The sequence below is a fragment of the Glycine soja genome, chromosome 1 (genome assembly GCF_004193775.1).
Source record: "Glycine soja cultivar W05 chromosome 1, ASM419377v2, whole genome shotgun sequence".
Taxonomy (NCBI): Eukaryota; Viridiplantae; Streptophyta; class Magnoliopsida; order Fabales; family Fabaceae; genus Glycine; species Glycine soja.
This window is the reverse complement of record NC_041002.1, coordinates 16,213,209-16,239,509: the sequence shown is the minus strand read 5'-3', so window position 1 is coordinate 16,239,509 and position 26,301 is coordinate 16,213,209. Positions and strand designations below refer to the sequence as shown.

The 26,301-nt window shown below is 35.7% G+C and overlaps 1 protein-coding gene and 1 pseudogene across 1 annotated transcript; one reads left to right on the top strand and one right to left on the bottom strand.

Moving 5' to 3' along the window:
* LOC114411297 overlaps positions 1-17,180 on the bottom strand; it is a 90,056-nt pseudogene extending 72,876 nt beyond the window's left edge.
* On the top strand, positions 17,124-20,983 carry LOC114412935. The gene is made up of 4 exons (XM_028377059.1): positions 17,124-17,418; positions 17,866-17,983; positions 18,373-18,469; positions 20,532-20,983. Exons 1-4 carry the CDS (start codon positions 17,183-17,185, stop codon positions 20,789-20,791), a joined length of 711 nt encoding a protein of 236 aa, XP_028232860.1. The 5' UTR covers positions 17,124-17,182; the 3' UTR covers positions 20,792-20,983.
* Positions 20,984-26,301: the final 5,318 nt, after the last annotated feature.

Here is a 26,301-nt window from a genome sequence, read left to right as displayed (position 1 = left end):
CCCCCCATTATGCGCAAATTCAAAACAAGCATGCCTTCCCACCATGTGGCTTGCCTCCCAACTATACACCACCCAATGTGGCATACATTCCCAATGAGGATGTCAATAACTCCGCTCCCATACTCATTGAAAGTCGACAACCTCATCATGTACATGTCTCTTAAACTGTGCGGGAGACACATGAAATGCCCCACCACAATCTAGCCGACTTCGAGCCTTGCCTCGGATATGCCACTGAAGGTTAAGCAGTTGGTAGGTATACTCCTGCAAAACATTTTGGAGGGCCCTCAGTATCACCCATAACCACACCCCTTGCATTCCACACCGGGTTAAAACCTTCATGCTATGGAAAAAATGGGAAAGTCGGATCATCTAGAGGAAAGGCTCAGGTCCATTGAAGGAGGCGAAGATTATGCCTGTGCTATCCTAGAAGAGTTGTTCCTAGTACCCAAACATGGTCATTCTCAAGTTCAAGGTGTCGGACTTTGACAAGTACAAGGGGACTACTTGCCCTAAGAACCATCTAAAGATGTGTTGTCGAGAGATGGGGGCATACGCAAAAGATGAGAAGCTGCTGATACATTTTTCCCAAGAAAGTCTTACTGGGACAACTATCACCTGGTATACTAACTTAGGAACCTTCCTGATTCCATTCTTGGAAGGACCTAATGGTTGCCTTCGTTAGGCAGTGTCAGTACAATTTTGATATGGCTCCGGATAGGATGCAACTACAGAACATGTGCAAAAAGTGGCATGAATCTTGCAAAAAGATGGAGAGACCTGGCAGCTCAAGTAGCGCCCCCAATAACAGAGAAAGAGATTATCACAATTATAATAGACACATTACCAGTGTTCTATTATGAAAAATGGTGGGTTACACACCTTCGAGCTTTGCGGATTTGGTCTTCGCTGGCGAAATGATCGAAGTAGGTCTGAAAAGAGGCAAATCTGATCCTCATGCTTTGATAAATGAGAAAACTGAGGCAAATGAAGAGGGTGAGAATGAAGGAGAAACCCATGCTGCGACTGCCGTTCCTACATGGCCAAGTTTCCCACCAATCCAACAATGTCATTTCTCAGTCAATAACAACCATTCTCCTTATCCACCACCCAGTTATCCACAAAGGCCATCCTTAAGTCAACCACAAAACCCACCTACCACACAACCAATGCCCAAACACCACCCTTAGCAAAAACCAAAAAGGAATTTTACAGCAAAAAAACTTGTAGGATTCACCCCAAATTTCGGTGTCCTATGCTAACTTGCTCCATTACCTACTAGATACTGCAATGGTAGCCATAACCCCTGTAGGTTTCCTCAACCTCTATTTTTTCGAGGATACGACTCGAACGCAATGTGTGCTTATCATGGAGGAGCCCCGGGGCATTCCATTGAGCATTGTATGACCCTGAAGCATAAGGTGCAAAGTCTAATTGATGCGGGCTGGCTGAAATTTGAGGAGAATCGCGTATGAGTCCTGACATTGACAAGCGACACCACACATAGGGCAATTTTGAAGACTGTTGTTAGGTGTCTCTAATGACACATCAGGATTTCCAAGTTTATGCCATTATTGTAAACCACAGTTACAATGCTAAAATGAATGAATTTGACATCCTTGTTTCTCTCATCCTTTCACAAACACATCTTTGCTTATTCAACTTCCACCGGAATGTGAGTGTAAGCCATTGGTTTGTTTGCTCAAAGCGACCTGCGCTCCTGAGTGTTGACTTCCAAGACCATTCAATCAAAAATTACTCGTGCTACACATTTGGTGAGGGTGCCGTAAAACGACAAGTAAAGCAAAAATAAGTTTCAAAATAAAAATAAAATAAAAAGCATTTTATTGACTGTGTTTTCAAGTAAAAATATAGACGTTCATGTGACCTCATTTTATCATTCTGGAAAGTTTGTCTTTTTAGAGAGAAGTGAGTTATCAAGAATAGGAGTCATTTGACTTAATCCATCAACTGAAAAAAAAATCCTTCAATTATTTCTCGAGAATCAATCGCTTCTTTCGTTCTTCCTTGCAACAAGGTTGTGAAAATAAGACAACGATTGATACCTCAAAGCCCTACACTGGGGCAATGAGGGGCATCGTGCATGAACCTCAAGTGAACCTAGGGGCAGATTAGAAGTTCCCACCCAATAGGTTCCCAGCTACAAGGTCATGACGAAAGATAAAAATTGGTACCTCAAAACCTTACACTGGGGCAATGAGGGGCACCGTGCATGAGCTTTAAGTAAACCTAGGGGCAGATTAGAAGTTCTCACCTAATAGGTTCCCAGCTACAAGGTCATGATGAAAGATAAAAATTGGTACCTCAAAGTCTTACACTGGGGCAATGAGGGGCATCGTGCATGAGCCTCAAGTGAACATAGGGGCAGATCAAAAGTTCTCACCCGTCGATGTTTTTAAACAAAAAAAAAAGGGACAAACCCTGGAATTTCAATGGATTGATTAAATGTCAAACGACTCCATTGCCGTCACTCCAAAATGGTCAAGTGACTAAATCAAACAGAACATATACTCTGAGGGAGTTCACGGAAAGATTTGCAAAAGATAGGATAAGGTTGCATGAATTATCACCTTTTTCAAAAGGATAGTCAATCTGTGTTTTCCAAAAAATTAAATCAAAATCAAAAATCACAAAACAAGGAAAGAATGACATGAACATTGTACAACTTTCCATTACATTGCATTATTTCATATGAAGTCCGCATTTGCCAAATTTCACAACAAAGGTTGCATGCATCTGCATCCCTAAAAATCATGTTAACTACATAGATTTCCTACATCTAAATGTCCAATCTTGTGAATTTGGGATGACCGGCCCTCTCAATGAGTCGATCTCTTGATTTCTCATAAGGGTGGACCCTTGGGTACTAGTACCTATCTTCTTCAGAGGACTACATGTCCTCGCCTTCGTAGGGCTACACGTCCTCGCCATCAGAGGGCTGCACGCCCTCACCTTCAGAGGACTGCACGTCCTCACCTTCAGAGGACTTCACGTCCTCACCTTCAGAGGGTTACACGCCCTCATCTTTAGAGGACTATGCGTCCTCGCTTTCAGAGGGCTCCACATCCGCACCTTAAGAGAATTTAAGGTCCTCTACCCTTAAATGCTTAACTGAGACTTGCACTCCTGGTTCAGGGGCCAGTAGTTTCCTTTTATCAGTTCTTGGGCCACCCCCTGATATTGGAGGAGGGCCAACTGTGCGAGCACAATCAGAGAGGGAGGCTATCACGCAGCTACTATGCATACCGGGGCATGATTTCACCCGTGTCGCTGCAAAGAGACAAGTGTGGATCATGCGCACCAACATGACCACTCTTACACAGATATGGATGATGTTGCTACTTAGCAATGTTTTGCCCAGTGACCGCAATGCCGATCTCCCCTACAGATGTATCAGTTGGTCTCTGTCGTCCCGACATAGGTAAGTATGCATATGGTTCAACTGATTTCTTATACCATCCACTATTTGCAGGGATCGTGCCCGCAAGACACCCAGTGGACTCGAAGAAGTCCAACAGGGTCTTCAACGGGTAAGTTTTCGAATCCGAGACTTTCAATTCATTTCTTGTTTTGTGTACTTTCACTTTAATTTCGTTTACTTTCAGTTTTCTTTTCTTCTGTTTTTAACGTGCTTTAGTCATTTACTTAAGTCATTTTCTCGCCTAATCAAAAAATAAAATAAATTTCCACCGATCATTTGAATTGTAACATCCGTTAATTTATGTTAAAATGAAATCCGACCGTTCGGTCATGCCGTAACCACATTGGAAACCAAAAAAAGGTAAAATAATAATATAATAATAAAAAATATCTTTTAGTAAAATAAATTAAAAAAAATCAATCGGACGTATTTCTTTGGGATTTCTCTTTCTTAAATCGAATCGACTAATAACCAAAGTGAAACTAAGGCTAAAATCAATTCATAAACCAAACTTTTGTCATCGCCTAAAAGAGCCATTTTCAAAGGTCCAACGCCTTGAAATGGTCTTTTCCGCTTTTATTGGTTAAGTGTAGATTTCTAAAAAAGCCTAAAATCAATATGTAACTTTGTTACCTCTTTCAAAAATAAAGAAATCATTAATGGTCCAATGCCTTAACGTTTTCTCACTTTTCAAAAGAATCGAAAGATTGTCTAATGGTCCAACGCCTTAAATGACCTTTCATTCAATAAAAACTAAAAAATAACTTAACCAAAACGCTTTGTTCACAAAAGAACTACGTAGGTCTGATTTTCTCATCGCAATTGAGGATACGTAGGAGCGAGGGAAACACCCTTGTCGACCACAAAAAGATAAAAAATACAAAAGGCATAAAAAGACATAAAAACATAAAAAAGGGAAAATAAAACAAATTGAAGTCATATTTGCACCCTTGATTAAAGGCTGTCGTCCCTTGTGACGGACGCGTGGGGTGCTAATACCTTCCCCGTGCATAAATACAACTCCCGAACCTTTCACTTAAAGTTCATAGGCAACGTCTTTTCCGATTTTTCCGACGTTTTCCTCAAATAAATGTTGGTGGCGACTCCGCACGTATTCCTTTCTTGAAAGACGCACCCGCGAGCCCCGCGTCGCCCTCCCGCCGAAGGGTAGGTTGCGACAGCGACATCAACAATAAATTGCATTCCGCACATATATATTTCTTTCATGCCTGAGATTTACACTCCCAAGGTCTTCAAACAACACAAATCAAATAAAGATACCAATTTCATTCATCACAATAAATATATATCGCATCCTATTCGTCAAAACATAGTTTTTCCTAAAAACCAGCTGCAACATCAATATTCAAATGTATCACATCCCATTAGTTAAAAACATTATTTCTCTTGGAAAACCCGCATGCACATCAAGGACAATTATATTGCATCCCATTAGTTAAAAACATCATTTTCTATAAAGGAAAAATCAGCATGCAACAGGGACATGCAGTTATTCTCATAGCTACGTTCCCTGACCTTAACTATGGTGTTAAAACGGTAAATTTTATAATAAATTCCCCTCACATATTGTAAGCTACCCACGAGTTCCTTGTCACGTCACTTGGAGATTTCTCTTTCGTCCCCGCTCGTCGGTTCCCCGTAAGCCTCTACCATGCCAAAATGAAGGAGACTTAATATGGATTTTAGAAACAAAGCTAACAACAATGCTCTGGGTTAAACACCCACGTCACTACATGAAAGTGCTGAGAGCATTTTGGGTTTTACAAAGGGACATCATTTTTTAAATTCTGATCATGCCAATGCGATCGGGGTTCAATGAAGGTCACGAAAATAACACCCATTTCAGAAAAGGATAACTTTTACAAAGTCTCTTTGCTCTAGGGTTTTTCAGAGGAAGCGTAAAACATGCAATGGCGGTTTCCAAACTCAGAATGATGCAAAGGTAAGATGAAACTAACAAGAAACAAGCATAGAACCATGGTTACCTCGAAGGAAAACAAAAGGTCAGATTAGGGCTTCGTTCTCTACCGAAACCGCGAGGCAAGTTTGGAAGATTCCGCTTTGGTTGAAGGGTTCCTCTCGGTGTGGGGTTTCAACGGAGAACAACGGTGGTTTGTGGTGGCTACTGGTGGTTGTGGGTGATGGAGAAAGAGCTTGGAACATTAGAAATGGTTTTGGAAGAAAGAAGGAGAAGAAATGGCATTTTTCCAAAGCTACTTGGACTGCAAGGCTCAAAACGCACAAGTGACTAATGCTCTCAGAAATGGAAACGTCGCGCACACTCCAGAGGTCTTCTCAAATATCCCAATGGTCAGATCATGGACAAGTGTTCTGTGAAGCTCAAGACCAAATTTCGAGAAGATCCAACGGTTAACGAAGACTGGGCAGCATTTTTATCGAGACAGCTTCATGTAGCTTCCTTGAGAAGCTTCATTAAGAGGCTTCCTCATGGCTTCTTTGAGAAGCTAGATTCTTATCTACCCACACCCCTCTATGAACTAAATTAACCTCCATGAAAATAATTAAGAATAAAATAACACAACAAAATAATCAAACATCAAATATAATTACTATATATATATATATATATATTAGGGTGTTACACACACCGTTAAACGGCTTACAAATCCCAGGTTTTCACAAAAGAAGAAATTGAAACGGCGGCAGAGCCGCACAGGATCGACAAAGAGGGAGAAGGGAGATGAATCGAAACTCAAAATTTATTAAACTTTGGAAGAAGTGCTTACAAAAGTTGTTCTTAAGCAGAGCACCTGTAGCCTCAGAAACCTGAAAATATGACTGAAATAAAAAGGGTACCTCACATTATGGACGAGGACTCCTTTTATAGCCACAAGATTTACTGTTTGCTATAGTACCAATAACTTGACTGGAACTATTACAATGATTGGTGCAAAATACCGGTAACTTGACCGAAAAAGTAAATTACATTGATTAAGCTATTGAGTGATCTTAATTAATTAATCATCTTCTAAAGAGATGCCAAAACAATCATCCTCATTCTGATAGAAGGGACTGTTGTTTTTATCATCATTTTCTTCTAAGGAATCAACTTCCTTCTTCATGGTACTTTCTTTTTCTTGTTGAAGTAGATGAAGAACCTCTTTTAGATTTTTTGCCAGAGTTTCTTTGGATTTGGAGCTAGCCAAGAATACTTCTAGCTGAGACTTTTGATTTAGAAACAATGATGTTTCTGGATCAGTAGGTTTTAAAAATTCTGGGTTGGCCTGAAACCAGTTTTTGACTTGCTCTGGAGCTACTTTTGATGTGTCAAATTGAGTCCACCATTTGACAAAAGCGTGTCTTTGCAGAGGTGGAAATTGCCTGTTGTTTTTTGTCTTCCCATATCTATATTGCCATGAGAAAATCCATGACAAACCAAAGCTGGAGAAATACATTAAATCAGTTGGAATTCTTGATTCCTAGTTATTAAACATTTTTTTTTTGAATTGGTTAAATCCTTGTTGGACTTCTTCTAGATAAATTTGTGAAATTGGTTCAAAATAATTCCACCATTGGAGGAACCAGTTCGGGAAATTATACACTGTGTTGTTTTTAAAGTAGATTAACCATGAGTGTTTAAATTTATTATTTTAATGCCAGAATACATTGGTCCAGGCATCAATGTAATCCCAATACGTATATCTTGCCGAGTCAAATGGAATAGAGAATTTCTTGGGTTGGTTTAGGTTTAATCTGTTATGTCATGGTTGCATTACTTTTATGATTTGAATGGTTGAATGGGTATTCAGGATTGGATCTTTGGAGTCTTTGAAGTGTTTAATGGATATTGAATCTGTATCCACTAAGATGAACTCATAGAATTTTCTAGTTTTGTTGAGGGTCGTTGACTTGAAATGGAATCCCTGCGGGAAAGCTTTTGCAGTTGCCTTAAAGGGATTCTTGTCCCAATACTCCAGCTCCATCTGCAAAACAGAAAAAAAAAAAAAATTATTCTTTGAAACATAGTTGTTAGCTGGTTTTGGTGTTAGGTCTTGTTGAACCATTGTTTGTTTGCCTTTGGGGTTGCTAACCGTCTTGGTTTGCTTGGCAATTTGGATTTGTTTTTGGAGTTTCGTTTCAGAATCATCATCTGATTCTGAGGCCATTTCTGCCCAGGTCTTTTTGGCTAACCTTGGGACTTTGGTGAGGCCCATTTCTTCAAGGGCTTAGAGGGTTTGGATTGATCAGGCATAATCTGCCACGGTTTGTTTGGTGGTGATTGGTTTTGGGGAGTCCTGAGTTGATGACTCAGGTTTGGTGGTGGTTAGTTGGGCTGATGACTCTTCAAGTTTTGATTTCTGGGTAGATGACCCAGCCTGGCTAGATGACCCAGAAGATGTTGAGGATGCCTTTTTGGTGGTTGGCTCTGGTAGAGCCAGTACTGTTCCTTTGCTAGAACTTCCTCCTCTACTGGAGGAACTCGTCGCCTTAGGCGGCATCAGTGTTTCTCTGTAAGAATTCACGTGTGAGGTAGTCAAGCAGAGATTTTGAGGTGCCCTTAATATATTCTATTTCAAAATCAAAGACACTTAAAATTGCTTGCCATCTTGCAAAAATTTGTTTTGAGGCAAGGTTTTTAACATCTTTTTGAATAATGTCTTCGGCTGATTTGCAATCAATCCTGATTAAAAAGTTTTGATTTAATAAATCAGATTGAAATTTGGAAATGCACAGAACAATTGCTAAAACTTCTTTTTTAACAGTTGAATATTTTTCTTGTGCAGAATTCCAATGCTTTGATGTGTATGCAATGACATGTTCCTGGGTATGAACTCTTTGTTTGAGGATACCACTATAGCCTATGTCTGATGCATCTGCTTCAACAATTTTGAATGCCTGTGGAATGGGAAGATACAAACATTTCATAGATTGGACTTTGAATTTGATTTCTTTTACTGTTTGGGTATGGATGTCAGACCAAGGAGGCAGATTTTTCTTCAACCTATCATGTAATGGTTTGACAATGTTATTTAAGTAGGAAACAAATTCTCCTACAAAATTTAGACAACCTGGAAATCTTTGTAATTGGGCTTTGTCTGTTATTTGGTCTAGGAATTTGTTGGCAAACTCTATTGACCTTTCTATTGGAATAATCGTACCTTGATATATGTTATGACCAAGGAACCTAATTCTACTTTGGAATAGATTGATCTTTGATTTGGAGATTGCCAATCCATTATGTTTGATAATATTGATAAAAGTTTGAATGTGTTTGATGTGCTGATCAATATTTTGTGAGAAGATTAAAACATCATCTATGTAGACAATGACAAATTTTGAATAAGGATTAAAGATATCATTCATAATTTTTTGAAATTCTAAAGGGGCATTCTTTAGTCCGAATGGCATTACGTTCCACTCATATTGCCCGAAAGGTACGATGAACGTTGTTTTGTACCTATCTGATTCTTGGATTTGGATTTGCCAAAATCCAGATTTCATATCAAATTTTGAAAATATTTTTGCCAAATTCAATCTGTTGAGTAGATCTTTTTTGTTTGGAATCGGATACCTAATCCATTGTAATGCTTGGTTTAAAGGTTTGTAATTTATGACTAGACGAGGCATACCTCGCTCAAGTTCAGCCTGTTTATTGACATAAAAAGCTACACAAGACCATGGGCTTTTTCTTTTCTGGATTAGGCCTTTATCAAGCAAATCCTTAATTTATTTTTGACAATATTGAAGAAGTTCTTCGTTCATCTGAATCGGTCTTGCCTTTGTGGGAATTTGTTTTTCCCTGAAGTCTCTCTCATAGGGGAGATCGACAATATGCTTCTTTCTATCCCAAAATGCATGTGGCAAATCAGAACATACTGTGGATTCAATATGCTTTAATAAAGATTGGATTTTTTTTCTTTTATTTGAGGTTTTTCTAATTGCAGTTGGATATTATTAAAGGATACTTCTTCTTTTAAGAAGTTAATTTGGTTAATCTTATTTTCTATAAGATTTATATTTCTGGAAATTGGTTTAGTGGAAAAATTGAATATAATTTTCTACCCAAATGATTTGTAGTTATTCCCTCTTTTAATATCTGAAGGGGAAATAATATTCTAATAAAAGGGTACCTAGTATTACTTCGTTCTTAAGATTTTTTACCAGAAGAAAGTTTGTGTTAATCCTAAGGCCTTGATTTTCAATGATTGCATTTGATAATTTAAAATTAATTTTTAATTTTGAACCATTTGCTGTACTTAATTTCTCTTAGGTTCTTTCAAAGAATTTTGTTGGAATTAGACCTTCTAAAATACAATTTGAATCAACCCCTGTGTCAAATAGGACCATTGTATCTAAGACAAAATCATTAATTATGATTCTAATGTTTATGTAGAATTTTTGGATTTTAATCTTGTTGATTAATCCCATACACATTTCATCTTCCTCATTTTTAATTTCATTTTCGTTATCCTTTTCAGTATTCTCAAAATCACTGCTTTCTTCAAGCTGAGAAAGGATAATTTGGTGGATTTCTTGTTGTTTACGAAGTTCTCTAACTTCTCTTTTTAAATTATTAATCTCTGTTTGGAGATCTTGGATTGTTATTGGTTTGGCAGAAGTGTTTTCTAACCTTTTGAATATGTTACTAACATCGAACTTATTGTTTGTAATAAAATCCTTTTGTCTAGGTTTTACCTCTAATGTTTTCTTTAGTTTTTCCAGAAAAACCTTCTTTTCCTGTGGATCAGGTGTTGAATTGATTGCTTCAAACAAGAGATCTTATTCTCTTGTTTGAGTATTGATTTGTCCATCATCATTTGTTGATGATAATTGGTCATCTTGTTGGATTATATTGAGATTTTCATCAGAGAGCATGGAGGATGAAGTTTCTTCCTTCGAAGTTTCTATGAGCAAATTATTTATATGCTCTTCAATAGCTGGTTCTAGGTTAAGATTTTTTAATTTCTTTTTTAACCTACAATATTTACTAATGTGGCCTTGTTTTCCACAATTGTAGCATGTTATTTTTTATCCTAATTTTTGTCTAGGATTCTCTATTTCTTTACTAGTTGAAGGTTTATGCGAGTATCTCCTTTTTGGAAATCTCCTTTTATGGATAGGTTTATTCACATGGATTTATTTCCTAGAGGTTTGTTTTTTCTTTTGTTTTGGACAAGCTGGTAGACCAAATTAATCATAGAAGGATCCTAAATCCCTCTTTGTTTGTGCCTTTTCTTTAGCTAATTGTCTCTGGATTTTGTCATCTTGACAAATTTTCAAGGCTACCTTTTGGACATAAGAAATTAATTGATTGTAACTTAAGCTTTCATATGAAATGTCTCCATTAGCAGACTGGCTACGGATTTTATCTCTAACCTTATCTCCTAATGATCTTGGAAGATCGGCTAGAAATTTTTCTTTCTAGAAAGGTTGTTGACTATCTTCTCTGATGTATACTCTAGTCAGGAAGGTATCTCTGTACCACCTAAAATCTGCTAAAGTTCTACATTTAAGGTTTGATAATAATTTTGCAGACCTATCCTTCCAAAGAGACGAGTCTCCAATAAAATGTTGGGCTATTGTAAATATTAATGTATTAACAGTGTCAGGAATCTCCTTATCCTCGTCATTAGTAATGACTTTTCCATTGAGATCCGTCTTAACTGCGCTGTAAATTTTTTATTTTTCCTCGTTAGTGAGATAATTATCCCACCATCCTTTCAATTGTCCGGAAAATCCTGCCACTAAAATATCTATAATGATTTCTTCTGAACACTCATGGGAGGTTTGGTAGGCTGTGACTACCATGGTCATATGTTGGAATGTATTCATAATGTTATACTCCATTTGTGCATCTATGTTCCATTCATAGATGTTGTTTGCACTAAAACTCTTAAAATTGTTTTCACCTCTTTCTTCTAATAGAAGGTCAGGGGCAATTGGACATTGATAATATAACTTGGAAGGTGTTTTCCAGTGTTTAGAATTAATTAGATTTATATCCTTTTCTGATACGGAACCTATCTCAGTTGTGTTTTCTTGAGTTTTGGTCACTATCTTCATTAATGACATTAATTAATTTGGAGGTACTTCTTGTTACCATTTTTGATGTATTTTTTGAAGTTTGGGGAGTTTCTGGGATGACCTTAAGTAAACTACCAATTTTGTTTTGTAATTCGCTATTATTGTCACCTACTTCTTCAATTGAGGACTTGTTTCCAGAATGAGGATGATTGTTTTTTCTAAGTTCCCTAATTTTTCGTTTAGCTTTATCACTAATTTTAAAAGGTTTAAATAGTGGCTTTTCAATAGGAATACTTGTTGATGTTTCCTCAACTGATTTATGTTTAGGGACTACCTTAGTTTTGATAGACTCTCCTAAAACTTGTAAATATTTGTTGGTACAATTTGCCTGTTCCATTAGGCTTTTAATGTCTTTAGAGGTTATTTCCTCATTGATATCTTTTGTTTTGAATGGAACAGTCATGACAGGTTTGTTGTTACTATCTTTGACATTTGGTAGTTGGTATTGTGTTGTGGGAGGTAATTCCGATTGGATTAATTTGCCATCCTTCATTTGTCAGTTTGTTATAACATTTGTTGTTGGATCACCTATGATATCCTGCTTCCATGGGTAATCTATATCCTTTCTGATGGTATAAGCATGAAACCAATCAAAGAAAAGGACATTAATTTTGACTCTTTCGACAAATTCATAGAACTTATCTTGGATCTATTTTTTGTTTGTACCCTTGTAGTGTTGGAAAAACCATCTCCTTTGAGGTTAATTCTCCGGAGAAAAAAAGTCTTTCTTAAGTGTTTCCTTATCAATGCTAAAGTTGCCAGATAACATCATAAGGTTCAATAGAAGAATAAGTTGGGGATTGGATTGGCTTTTAGTCGTCCTTTTATTCTTGGTTGTAAGTTGTTCTAGGTATGCTAGATGTGGTATCTAATCCTTGGAGATTTACAGTAGGAAACTGGTTGTGTGACTTAGATCTGGTTAATCCTATTGGGATCTAACGAGTTCTAACCAAAAAAGATCTTCTGACTGACTCATATTCAGACCTAGAGACTTCTATTCTTGATGAAAAAGAATTTCTCCTATTAAAGGTTATTTCTACCTTATCGGAGTTATCCTGTTTGATTTGTTCAATTGTCGGAGCGGGTCGGGGAACAGACGGCGTGGCCTTATCCATGACCCATTTTTCAGGAAGAGTTACCTTATCCCATTTTACCGTTCTCGGAAGAGAAACATTGGCCTTTGTCATATCAGTTATAAACAAAGTTGTTTCTCCTCTTTGAGGTTTTAATAGGACTCTAGATGCACAAGTGTTCATGAATTTGTACTAGATCCTATAGATTAGAGTTGCTGGGATTGATCCTTCTTTCATGTCGAGACCATGAAAGTGGATGTTTAAAAACAGAGAGTCAAAAATGTTTCTATCCATCAGACTCACTATTTTGTTTGGGTAACAGTTGAAGTATATTGGACCTTATCCTAGGCTTGTTTCTACCGTTCCTATTAAGGAATCTTCAAATTTATTATGCCTAATGTCTCTAAGGCACATTAAAACTGCTGCATCTATACCCATATCAATTAAGGGTTTGATGGCTACTTGTACACAACCGATGTGTAAATATTTGTATTTTTGGCTATGTTCGTATATTGAAGGATGGTGAGAGGATGACTAATTAATTAAGATCAACGGAGGGAGATCAAACGGACAGATAGTAAGCAAGAATGATGAATAATGCAATATGATAAATGTAGATCAAAACTTTAAAATAGTTATCAAGGGCACATAGGTGATCCAACAATATGATTCTTTTATAACATTTGTTGTTGGATTAATTATCTATATATATATATATATATATATATATATATATATATATATATATATATATATATATAATTCTTTTATCCATACTCACATATCTTGCTCAACAAATTGAATTAGATCTCTTAGTATGAGTATACTGTTTAATTAGTTTGACTTTTACTTCTTTTTTTTGCACTCTCTTAACTTAGTTTATATCTATATTCTTTCTCTTTATTTTTTTTAGCAAATTTCACTTTTAACTTCTTGAAATAAAATAAAAAAACATTTTTCCATATATCAACATTTTTTCATCTTAATTAAACTTATCATAAAAATTACAAAAAATTTAATAAATTAATAATTTTGTTATTGATCCAAAAGTTTAAATTTATCGTTATCGAATATTATCTATGCCATTTATTTATTTTAAATATATTAAATTAATTAAAAGAAAGTTTTTTAATATTACAAATAATTGAATTTCTTCTTATCTAATACTATTCACATGACTTTTTATTTTTTAAATCGCTAAAAACTAGTTAATTAGCAAATTAAAAATCTTATTATTTAATACTTTTACTTCAATTTTTTATATAGATTTTTTTAATTTTTTAAAACATTTTTTTTTGGTGGAAAAACTTTTTTAAAATTCTAATAGAATATGAAAGTTATGACTAGTTACCTTAATGTGAACTATTGGAGGCTTGCAACGACCACGGAACAACACCGGCTGTAACATGAAAGTTTTCTCTTTCGGTATGAGAAGTGTTGGGGAGCCATGACTTGCATTACGTGCGTCTCTCCATGCTTTCAGAAAAGCCTTTACAAATTACCAAACAAATAGTTGAAAATGATATTAAATAAAATTAATTTTAGATTCCTTTTAACTATACGTACTATATTTATTTTTCAAGTATTCAAAGGCTCAAATAAGAAAGCATATGCAAAACATTAACTTCAAAAGCCATATAAAAGGCATTGGCTCTATGTAAATAGTAACTGCAAATTATTTACATCAGATTAGCCAAATAAAATTTAACTTCTATTCATTAATTAAAAATGAATATACTTATAATAAATAACAAACGGATGTCCTTTTTTTTCTGAGAAGAAACAAGCGGATGTCCTAAAGCCAGGTTCCATATTCATTTCGAAAAAAAAAAAATTATATGTTTTCATGATGCTTGTCTTTTGAATAGCAGGTGAAAAGGCAATTTTTATTAATCAGAGAAAAACTAAATTTTCAAAATGCATGTACTTAAATATCAATTAAACGCCAGAGATAAAATAAATAAAAAAAATAAAGCATAATGAAATATCACCATTAGTTTTAGTTGTTACGCATCCGAAATTATCAGGAGCCACGGAAGGAACAGAGATTCCAAGAGTTTTAGCAGAAAAAGGAGGGTAGTTAAAAAAAATTATATACTAATTAATTGAAAAAAAATGTAAGTTGGAGGGTACTAAAACCTTGTTTCTAACGAAACATACTTTATAAGAAATATTGTAGGTTTACATGATGATGTATTGAAGGCACACGTTAATTTTCTAAACCGAAGTATGAAGAATATGTAATTATTGAAGGACAATTCGGTTAATAAAGAAGATTGACGCATAATATCAATGTTTTATACTATTAACATTTTTATCTATTAGTATATGCATGGGTTTTTTAGTGGTAGGAGTTGTAATTGAGATAAAAATGAATGTAAGCATTTCCAACAAAAAAAAAATAGTGTTGTGAATATATAAACATTTAAATAATTAATTAAGGTTTAATTTCAATATTAGAAGTTGTTTCAGTGACGACAACTTATGATATTGAAATCATAAATTATTAGTGAATTTTTAAGTTAACCATTTAAATATAGCACCACATTATATCCCTTTTTAAAAAAATTGATCATTAAGTAAGTCCTTCAAAATATAATTTTAAAATGCATTTCCTCCAATAATCTAGTGACTAAATTTATCCGTCAAAATTTTAAAATGTCGGTATATTTAATCAAAATATAGATATAGATGACTAAACTAATGGATAAGAATTTTGAAAATTGATTAAGTGGACTTTAATTTTTTCAAAACTTAATTAGTGATAAAATCTTTGAAGAAAAATATATGGTGATGATTGAGATCTTAATTTAAAAAATAATTTGGTGTATGTTTTTTTTAAAAGAAAAATGTGATAACTTGTGCAATTTTGGAAGACAATGTTGAAGGTATACTCATAATTATTTTGTAAAATTTAAAAATGTGAATTGGCAATTAGAAATGTTATATAACCTAATGCCAATATCTCGCTAGAATTGGCTTAATAATAAGGATATTTATATAATATGCATTAAGTTGTAGGTTTTATCATTGATATTTAATCAGTATCTCAAAAAAGAGCCATTGATATAATCATTATACACAAAAAGAAAACCTTATGGTATATGCAATTATGCATGTGTGGGTACGTAGGACATCAGTTTGTGGTCGTTGCTGTATATAAGATAAGGAAGAAATTAAACTGATAAACATACTTGATCGATAACACTATTGAAGCTAGGACCTGCATCAAGCTCCATTCTAGTCCACACGCAAGGTAAAGCAACAACAAAAATTGCCAGGACAACAAATGGAACTTCATCTTCAGAATTGAAAGTAATATCAATATTCTTTTTCTTAAAATAATACAGACTTTATGCATTCAAAAAAATAGAATACTTTATCAAGTCTAACTATATATGTGTATGTGTTAGATATGGCTTGTAGAATGTAAACGCACTATGAAAACTAGAGAAAATATGATAATTTATAGATTGTAGAATTAATATACCGCCGATGGAGAAAATTTGTAAGAAAAAAATGGCATAGACAATGAATGGGAGGTTCCAGCACACAAAAACATAGTGTTAAAACATTATTATTTTAAGAATAAATAATACATACATTATTGGTGTAATGATGTTTTTAGACAGTCAATTATAATGTATATCAAGTTTATTATAATTACGTTAAAATCATACAAAACAATATTTTTAACCAGTTAACAATATAAAATTTTTTACATGCTAATAAGAAAATAAAAATTCTAACTAAAAAGGCATGTATATTAAAATCTTATTTGAATTAGCAAGGAATATATTTTATATGTTTACATGATCTTTATAACATAACAATATTTAAATTAACATAAAAATTAAAATCAAATCACTCTTAATTATTTTATATAATTATTTTTATCAATATTTATTATTATTTTATGATAATAAATGAGAAAAGCTTAACCAACTTTTTCTTTTACAACTTTTTCTTGTAGGGTGATAATAGGGAGAAGTTTTATGGTAAAGAGGTAAAATAAAAATTACCAATGATGGTTAATTTTGTGTACCTAATTAATTTCCAATAAAAGCACGACATATGATGATCAATATAAGCAATTAACAGTCAACGTTTAATTTCGGGATTAGAGACTAAAATAACGAGATTAAAAAAAAATGAAAGACTCAATTGGTGAGGGGGGACCAAATTCCTGAGTTGAGATAAATTGGGGGATTAAATTTACAATTAAGCCTATTTCGGAATAGCTATTCCAGAGTAAGGTATAGTTTTACTCCTCTTTTTTATTTTTGACTTGAACAACTTGATTTGTGTTGTTTTTTAAATCATGGTTGTCGGTGGTGGTGTTGACAGTTACGGCAGTGGTGTTTGGGTTGGCGGAGGTTTTGGGTGGGCCCCACTTGCTTGGGAGAGGCAGGGGTATTTGGATCTGTTCATGTCTTTAGGGGCGTGCATGAAGCAAAATAGGGGGTGTAAGAAGCAAATTCCAACATCTAAAAGTGGGTCCAAGAAGCAAATGCCAACATCTTATCTCATCATCCACCTAATAGAAGATTATGTTATGGAAGAGTAATAACTAGAAACTCTCTATGCAGTACCCCCATCAATGGGAGGAGGAACCATCATGACTACCATTACCAGTCATCGTGTGCCTCAGTTTAGGAACACCCTCAACAACTTCTCTTCTCCTTCTCCTTCTTCTTCTGCTCCCAAGCTTAACCCTGCACTTTCAACTACAAACACTTTATCTTGCACTTGCAGCGTCTCTCACACTCAACTTTGCACCAACCAGCCAGCTCCATCTCAACGTGAAGTTGAAGATGCTGTATCATCTCTTCAAGAGTGGGTTCTAACTTCTAATTCACTTTCTAGTTTCTACTTTCTTCCGACATCTCTGTTATTACTTGATGCCCCTTTAAAGATAATTGGATTAAATTGTAGTTACTGTTGCGGTAAAGAATATTTTAACTTCAATTTTACTGCTTTGGTTAATCAGTGTTCCATGTTGAGCCGTGGCTGTAACATTTCTCGTTACTCATAGTTTAGTCTTGTCTACTTTACTTTAATGTAGAAGTTGTTTTAGGCATGTTAGGATAAACTTCTTCGTACCACTTAGAAAAAAAAGAAAACAAGAAACAAAAAATAAATAAGTTTTTACCCAAGTTAAATTAGCTTATCAAGTGGCAAAAGTTTACTGGTTACTTTTTACCGTTTATTGTGTGTATATAAGAGTTTTATCCAAGCAATTAATAACAGCTTGAACGTTCCTTTTCAAAACTGTTGTGTCAGATTTATGCAAGCATTTCAACAGATCTCAGGCTTTTATGATTCGAGGGGAGTGATGTCTCATGGATATAAAAGACTATATGATGCTTTTCAGTTGCTGCAAGCTGATCCCACTATTAAGGTTTCCCTCTTGACTTTAGTAGTTTAAATTGCAAAGTATTTTTTTTCACTTATTAAATCAAAACAATCCCTGATTTTGGGTGAAAACTGACATAAAAATTCTATTTTTTTTAGATATTTTTGTTTTGGACGAAATTTGTTTTCTTTTATTTGCTCGGAGCTAATAATCCGAGTGTCTAAACCTCATTTGTCATGTTATGGATACCAACCACTGTTGGGGGAATCTTGTTATTTAATATGTTATCCCCAATTTGAATGCACCACTTTGGCACTTTCTAGGTGGTCATTCTTGCTTTTATTATCTAATTTAATCTTCTATATATGACTTTTGTTGTTCCTATTTAATTTTCTTTTTAATTTGACTGTCTTTGGGACTATAACTTCTTGCAGAGATTAGTGGTATCATTATCATCTGATAAGGCTCTTTGGGATGCTGTCATGAGCAATGTCCGGCATCAAAAAAAGCTCCTAGAGTTGCCTGATTCAGGTTTGTATGTATGGTCATGTCCTATGTATATGTGTATTTTTTGAAAAGTAAAACTACAGAAGTAAATGAATAGATTGACAGTAGCTACCAACTGCATATTGCATTTCATAAAACCCCTTCCCGGTCAAAAGAAAAATGAAAAAAATGACTACTCTAAAGTTAGGGTAAAAAGTTTTAAAACGTGGACTTGAACCTAATTCAACTCCAAAAATTAGTTTATAGGGTGAGGATTTCTCTTCACTTATATATTCTATCTTGGTCTTGTCTCTTGTCGATGTGAGATTTAGATTTTTCCTAATACACCCATTTACACCCAACACTTTTGTACTTGGTGCGTGGATGACATGGTGAGTGACTCGTTTAATGGATCTAGGATAGACTCTGATATCATCTTAAAATGTGAATTTGGACCTAACTCAACCCCAAAAGTTAGCTCATAGGGTAAGGGTTGTCCCTCACTTATATACTCTATCTTGGTCTTATCTCTAACTAATGTGGGATTTAGATTTTTTTCAATATGTGCGTTTGGACCTAACTTAACCCAAAAAGTTAACTCATAGGATGAGGGTTGTTCCTCACTTATATACTTTATACCATCTTAAAATGTGAGTTTGGACTTAACTCAACACCAAAAGTTAGTTCATAGGGTGAGGGTTGTTTCTCATTTATATACTTTATTTTGGCCTTATTTCTAGCTAATATGGGATGTGCTTTTTTTTTAATATGTGGATTTGAATCTCACTCAACCCTAAAAGCTAACTCATAGGATGAGGGTTGTCCCTCACTTATATACTCTATTTTGTCCTTATCTCTAGCCCATGTGGGACTAGAGTTTTTTCCAATACATCCCTTCACGCTAGGGGGTGTTCGCAGCTCGGTTTGGTTCGGTTTTAATCAAAAAGTCACTTGAACCAAGCTTCAAAAATATATGCAGATCGATTTGGTTTGGTTTTCATTTACAATAAAATCCAAACTAAACCAATATTTTGTGGTTTGGTTTGATTTTTGCGGTTTTTACTAAAATATTATTTTATTAAAATTTATATACTTCTTTTCATATTTTAAATAAAATTACATTAAAAATTATTGACAACAATCTACGAAATTTATTAATATGATAAACCCTTTATAATAAAAATATGGACAGTTTTATCTATTTTGAACCAAACATATCTTTAAAGAGTCATATGAAAAATAAAGTAGTATGCATTATATAAGTTTTGTATACATAACACTACAAAATATTATGAAATTGAAGTGGTACACACATAAAATACATAAAATTAAAGTAATATAAGTGTCAGTACAAGTTTTACGGTTTGGATTGGTTTCAAAAATGCAAATCACAAATTGAACTAAACTAATCGATTTGAGAAAAATAATCATCCAAAGATATTAAAAAAAGAATCGGTTTGGTTTGGTTTTCAATTTTTTATAATTGTTTTCAATTTTTATTTTCGATCGGTTTGGATTTGAACGCCCTTACTTCATGCCCAACACTTTTGGGCTTGGTCTGCGATAACATGGTGGGTGGTTCTTTGAATTGATTTAGGATAGACTTTGATACCATTTTAGAATGTGGGTTTTAGTCTAACTCAACCGCAAAAGCTAGCTCATAGGGTGAGGATTTTCCCTTACTTATATATTCTATCCTGGTCTTGTCTCTAGCTGATGCGAGACTTGAATTTTTTCTAATAAAAGGTAAGTAATCTCAAACATTGATGAGAAAATCAACTTTTGATATCTCAACAAAGTCACAATTTGTTGTCCATGTGTACATAATATCAATTGCTTATTTCATCAACAACGATTAAGATTACTTATCTTACTCTGTTAAAGTGAGTTTCTCATTTTGGAGGAACTAGAATCCAAAATAAAATGTTAAACAACCCTAGGTTATCGCACCCCTATTTTTATATCCAACTTACACCTTTATTTTCTCTCTTTCCTCCCTGCTTGATGACCTCCAAGGGATATATATGAAAGCATCTTTTTGAATGTTAAAATACTATATTGCATTAAACTTCTACTGACTCATTTCACATGGTATTGTTTTATTTAGTTGATTGCAGGAGACCTCAGATTTTTGAACTAAATGAATTTGGCATACAAATACTTAGCTGGACATTGGATATCATAAAGGGAAAAATATTGGAACTAATAGAAAGTTTCCAATCACTTGTGAATGATTTATTTCAATCCCCTAAGATGGGGAATGCCACAACAATTGCAACAGAGAGGGATGAAAAAGTTAGGTCATCTTTCCTTCTCTCCATACTAATCCTCTTGATTATAATAGTGGCTCGATCTCAAAGGTTTTAGTTCATGGAGTGTAGATATAGCAAGAGTACTCCATTGTATATTTATAATTATATATGATTCATGTTCAAACTATGAGTCATTTATGTAACTTTTATTTTTGTACTAGAAAGATAATTGGATAAGCTATGTTAGCTCTTTCATCATTACAAAATTATCATATTTGAAATATTTTATATCAGCTCCTACTTCTAACTGACTTCACAACACCTATGTTTAGCAATTAGTGTCTCTTACCTGAGTGATGTACAAAAAATACACTTTTATCATACTTTAATTGAAGGCTTATTTAACCTATTATAGATTAAAAAAATATTTTTTTTGTTGAATAAAATATTTAGAAAAATTAAATTTAAATGGAAACTAAGAAAATATCACAATTTCAAGGATCTGAATCATAATTAAGTCATTTTTAATTAATTTTTGATTAAATTATAATTTTGGTCCTTCTATTGTATTAAATATGCAATTCTGACCTTCTTATTTTAAAATTGAAACATTTGGTCCCCTAGTTTGAAAAATTGAGAATTTTAACAATCATAAAATTAGGAGTGTTGATTGTTGGAAAAAAAATGTTGACTAATTGCTGAGATGACACTTTGATACGTTTATTAATTAAACATCTTATTAGTAGAGGTATTTTTGAGTTCACTTTTTTTAAAGGTGATTTTTCAATTCACCAATATGCGCAAAATATGGCCCATATTCCATACATCCTATCATTAGAAAAATCCTATCACCACCCCTCTCGCGGTAATAATGACATCACTCAGCTTCGTGCATAAAATCCTCACTACAATCCTCACCTCACTTTTTCTTTAGACACACTATCACCTATTCAACATAACAAAAATAAAAAAATTAAAAATCTCAATTAATGATTCTCATGTTCCACATTGTTGGGGAACCCTTTTCTTAGATCCAAATCCAAAAAATTAACCATTTTCTCAACAAAACCAAATACCACTATTTTTTTAAAATTTTTTGTTAAGGGTCTCGTGACTCTTCCATTTTTTTATATTCTAAGAAAAATCCTTTTTTTAGTGCTAGCCATGGCTGAGGTGTTGTGATATAATTTAAATGACAGTTATTATGTTATTAGTTAGTTAGAGATTAAAGGGTAGATGAGTATTAATGTGAGTTGCTTATAAAAGGAAACTAATTATATATGTGAAAATTGTGATCAATAACAATTACTTTCAACTTCTATCTCTTATCCTTCTTTAAACATTTTGTGAGAGAGTGTCTTCTTCCCAACAAACTGGTATTAGAGCCATTGTTAGGGATCTGTGTGAAAAGAGGTGGAGACTGATTTTGTGCGATACTCTGAAGTGTTAGTGACTAGAAGTCATGGCTGGTTCAAGTGGTTATGTTTCAGGCAACCTACCTATGCTTGATGGAAAGAACTCCGATGATTGGTGTGAGGGGATGAATGCAATCTTCAATTTCAAGGATATGGAAGAAATCGTCAAGAATGGATTTCAAGAACTTGGAAGAAGTGCATCAGATGAGCAAAAGAAAATTCACAAAGAAGCCAAGAAGATGGATTGCAAAGCCCAGTTCTTGATTCACCAGTGTGTAGATGTTGCAAATTTTGGAAAAACTTCAAAGGCTATGATAATAAAAGAAGCTTGGGACATCTTGAACAAAGCTTATGGAGGTGCAAACAAAACCAAAAAGGTGAAGCTTCAAGATCTTTGAAGACAATATGAATTATTGTCAATGAGTGATCAAGAGTCCATTGTTAATTATTTCAACTAAATCCAAACATTAATCAATTCAATGAAAGCCTGCAATGAAGTGTTGTTAGACCAACAAATTGTTGGCAAGGTGTTGAGAACATTGACTCCTCTTTTAATCACATTATTGTGGCAATCAAAGAATCCAAGGATCTTTGATTCAATGAAGGTGGGGGAGTTGTTGAATTCTCTTCAAGCACATGAAGAATGAGTTAAGGAGAGAGGGAGTGGTGAAAGGGCTTAAGAACAAGCTTTGCAGGCTCAAACCATTCACAAAAGCAAAGGTGTAAGTCATTGGAACAAGAAAGGAAAAGGAAAATGGATGGGAGGAAGAAGTGGAGAAGTATGTGAATCCTCAAATAGTCAAACCATTCACAAAAGTGCATGTCGTATTTGCGTAGTTCCCCGAATACTTCTTCCAGGTCCCCCACATGTTGGGGTATTCTTTGAGACTTGACAATCATGTTGTCCATATATACCTTGACATTTCGTCTAATCCATTGTTTGAAGACTCGGTCCATTAGTCATTGGTATGTCACGCCTGTATTTTTAGGCTGAATGGCATGACCTTATAACAAAAGTTGACATCTTCAATGATGAATGTTGTTTTCTCCTCATTTGGAGGATGCATTCTGATTTGGTTGTATCAGAGTATGCGTCCAGGAAACTTAGCACCTAGAATCTGGACGCTCTATTGATCAACCTGTCGATGCTGGGAAAAGGGTGTGCATCTTTAGGGCATGCCCTATTCAGATTAGTGTAGTTGGTGCACATTCGTCATTTGTCGTTGGCCTTTTTTACCATGAGGACGTTGGCGAGCCAGGTAGAAAACCTGACCTCTCTGATGAAGTTGGCATGAAGGAGCTTGTCTACTTCTTCTTTGACGGCTTCACACTGCTATTCTCCTATCTTCCTTTTCTTTTGTGATATAGGTTTAGCTTGGGGGCAAATAGCCAATTTATGGCAGATTATGTCGGGATGGATCCCCGACATGTCAGATGGATGTCAGGCAAATAAATCTGCATTTTTGCAAAGCATGTCAACGATGCAGCGGTGTTTATGACTGGTGAGGTCCCTACTGAGCTGAGTGCACTGCCCTGGTTTAGGTCCGAGTTGTAGCTAGACAAGCTCTTTGATGGATTTTGGGCCTCTGTCGAAGGTATCATCTCACTGATCTATGTCAAATTCTATGCCTAGGCTAGATTGGTAGACGGTTAGGGCTCGACTTTGAGACCCTTCATTCACTATCATGACTTAAGTGCCTTTAACTGCTATGGGGTGAGGCATGACAAGCTCATAGATGGGAGGATACAGTGCTACTTCAAGCTCTTTGCATAGCACTATCGCTCTTGCCTTTGGTCAACCTTGACTGTTACGATCTCTCTTGTCAGTGTAGGGAATTTCATTGTCAGATGGGGCGTGGAGACTATGGCTCCAACCTCGTGGAATGTCTTTCTATTGATTAAGGAAAAGTATGATGTGTTTGCATTAACCAGTAGATATATGATGGTGAAGCTCCTGGAGAGCTTGCCCTGATCGGAAGTGGTCATCAAGTCCACGTAGCCTCTGGTCTCGACTTTCTCGCATGCAAGCCGAGGAGTGGACTACGTGGGGGTGGACAATATTATGTGAGACCTCAAGTCTTTGGAAGGTTTTCCAATACAGGATGTCAGCAGAACTACCTTGGTCGATGAGGACCCTAAACACCATGAAGTTCATTATGACGATGGAGACAACTACAGAATCGTCTTGGTTGACGGGGTTGATGCCCTTGAAGTCCCTATCCGTAAAGGTGATAAGAGGGAGACTTCACTAAAAGGGTGTGTCGAAAAAATTAATGTTGAAGTCCCAGATGGCGTGTAGGCTTCATTTTTGGGGATGGTTAGACTGTCATCCATAGGAAAAGCCGCTAGTGATGGTGTTGATTACACCTTTGATGTGTTGGGCGGGTTCCTGTTCTAGGGTGGAGGTTGTCACTATTGCTGCTGTCTTGGTCTATCATAGTCTTCTACTCTTCTTCTATTTGCTTCCTTGTTCCTGTTCTACTCCTCTAGATGTCCTCCAGGTCTTGCTCTTGCTTGGTGGTTGTTTGGTCTCTTAACAAACTGGGCTAAGTACCTAGCATGTATAAGTTCTTCTATCTTGTCTTTTAGGGCCCAACAGTGTTTGGTGTTGTGACCAATACTGCGATGATATCTGCAATATTTGGTTGCGTCTTTGGGGTAGCCAGATACGTACCTCCAGGTTGAATGTTTCCTCGAGAATCATGGTGCGATTAGTCGTTAGGGGTGTATAACGCTCATACCTAGGCCCTTTGGAGAGACGTTGATGCTTGTCTGGCTTGTGCCTCTTGTCTGACTTGTGCGCGTTAGGCTTGGTGTGTGCTTCGTGCTTGTCGCGATTTCGTTGGGCTTGACGAACTTCATTCTAGAATCTGGACATTTCTTACATTTGGATGTAGCCCTTGGCTCATTCGCACAGTTCGTCCATGCTACCGAGTGATTTTTTGCACAGACTATCTAAGAACTTGTCGGGGCGTAAGGCGAAGAGCACCCAAATTTGTCCATGAACTTTCTGAGAGACTTGTCGTCTACTTGTCGCAAACTGGATAAGGTGGTCGAGGTCATGCGGTGAAACCTGCTAGTGGCATACTGCGCATTAAATCATTTGACAAGGGTGTTGAAGCTATCTATGGACCTAGGTGGAAGTCCACCGTACCAGGTCAATGTTGCTCCCTTGAGGGACGTAGTAAAGACACAACATAGGATCGTGTTATCATTGGTGTAGAGGTTCGCCTGTGTCAGGAAGGCATACAGATGCTCATCTGGATCTGTTGTCCCATCGTATCGCTCGAGGTTGAGTGGTTTCCACCCCAAGGGTATACCTGCCTCCATAATGCGATCGACAAAAGGATGTCAACGGACAGTCCGCGCTGGGCATTGCATGTGGGAGAGACTCAAATCATCTGCAGTGTTGCATATGCGTCAGATGTGTGATTCCCCTAGGGTGCATTCAGGCCAAGGTGTGGGCGAATTGCTCATCGCCCTAGAGACATCTGACATGAGCCTCTAGCTGGTCATGGTCAACTTTTAAGCTTTGTCAACTCTTCCTCATGGTGTTGCTCCCTGCGATGCGGTTTTGGAGTTGTTGTAGAGTATTTGTGTCTGTCATAACTGTCGGACAAAGATGGGAGTTCGTTAGGGGGGGTCTCACATCAGAGGGCAGACTAAGTGCTAACCATAGATGAGTGTGAGGGGATTGATGAGAGGTCGTGGGGTATGTTTTACCGTGGCCCCACAGTGGACGCCAAATGTTCTTACCAAAATTTAGAACCGTAACACGTCAAGGTGGATGTGGCTGAGTGAGGTTCCGAACTTCATACGTCGGCTAGGAGAGGTATCTTTGATAGGAGCGGGGACTTGCAAAATAAAGGACTTCAACGCTCAAGTAACAATATGAGTTAGGAAAGAAAAGCAAATGTATGTTAATGTAAAGCTTGTATGCGCGAAAGAGAGAGGGGGCACAAGCTTGTTGCCATGTGCTGAGTGTGTGAACAAGTCGTGTAGAGGGGTTCGATGGAACCTGTATTTATATTAGTTGAGTGTGGTTGTTGGTCCTTATTTGTAGGGGCTATTGTAACCTTGTAGATAATTCCCAACTTGTAGATAATAGCCGGGAATTATTACTGAATTTGTAGTTTGATTTTGATGATATATTGTAGTTTGCTACATTAATCATTTAATGGTAATTTAAATGTTGTTATTACCTTTGTTA

Excerpts from the sequence above, each read along its gene's own strand:
- LOC114412935 (XM_028377059.1), top strand. The coding sequence starts at position 17,183 with ATGGGAGGAGGAACCATCATGACTACCATTACCAGTCATCGTGTGCCT. Across the intron at positions 17,984-18,372 it reads AAGCTGATCCCACTATTAAG|AGATTAGTGGTATCATTATC; the intron begins GTTTCCCTCTTG and ends AACTTCTTGCAG. Across the intron at positions 18,470-20,531 it reads CCTAGAGTTGCCTGATTCAG|TTGATTGCAGGAGACCTCAG; the intron begins GTTTGTATGTAT and ends TGTTTTATTTAG.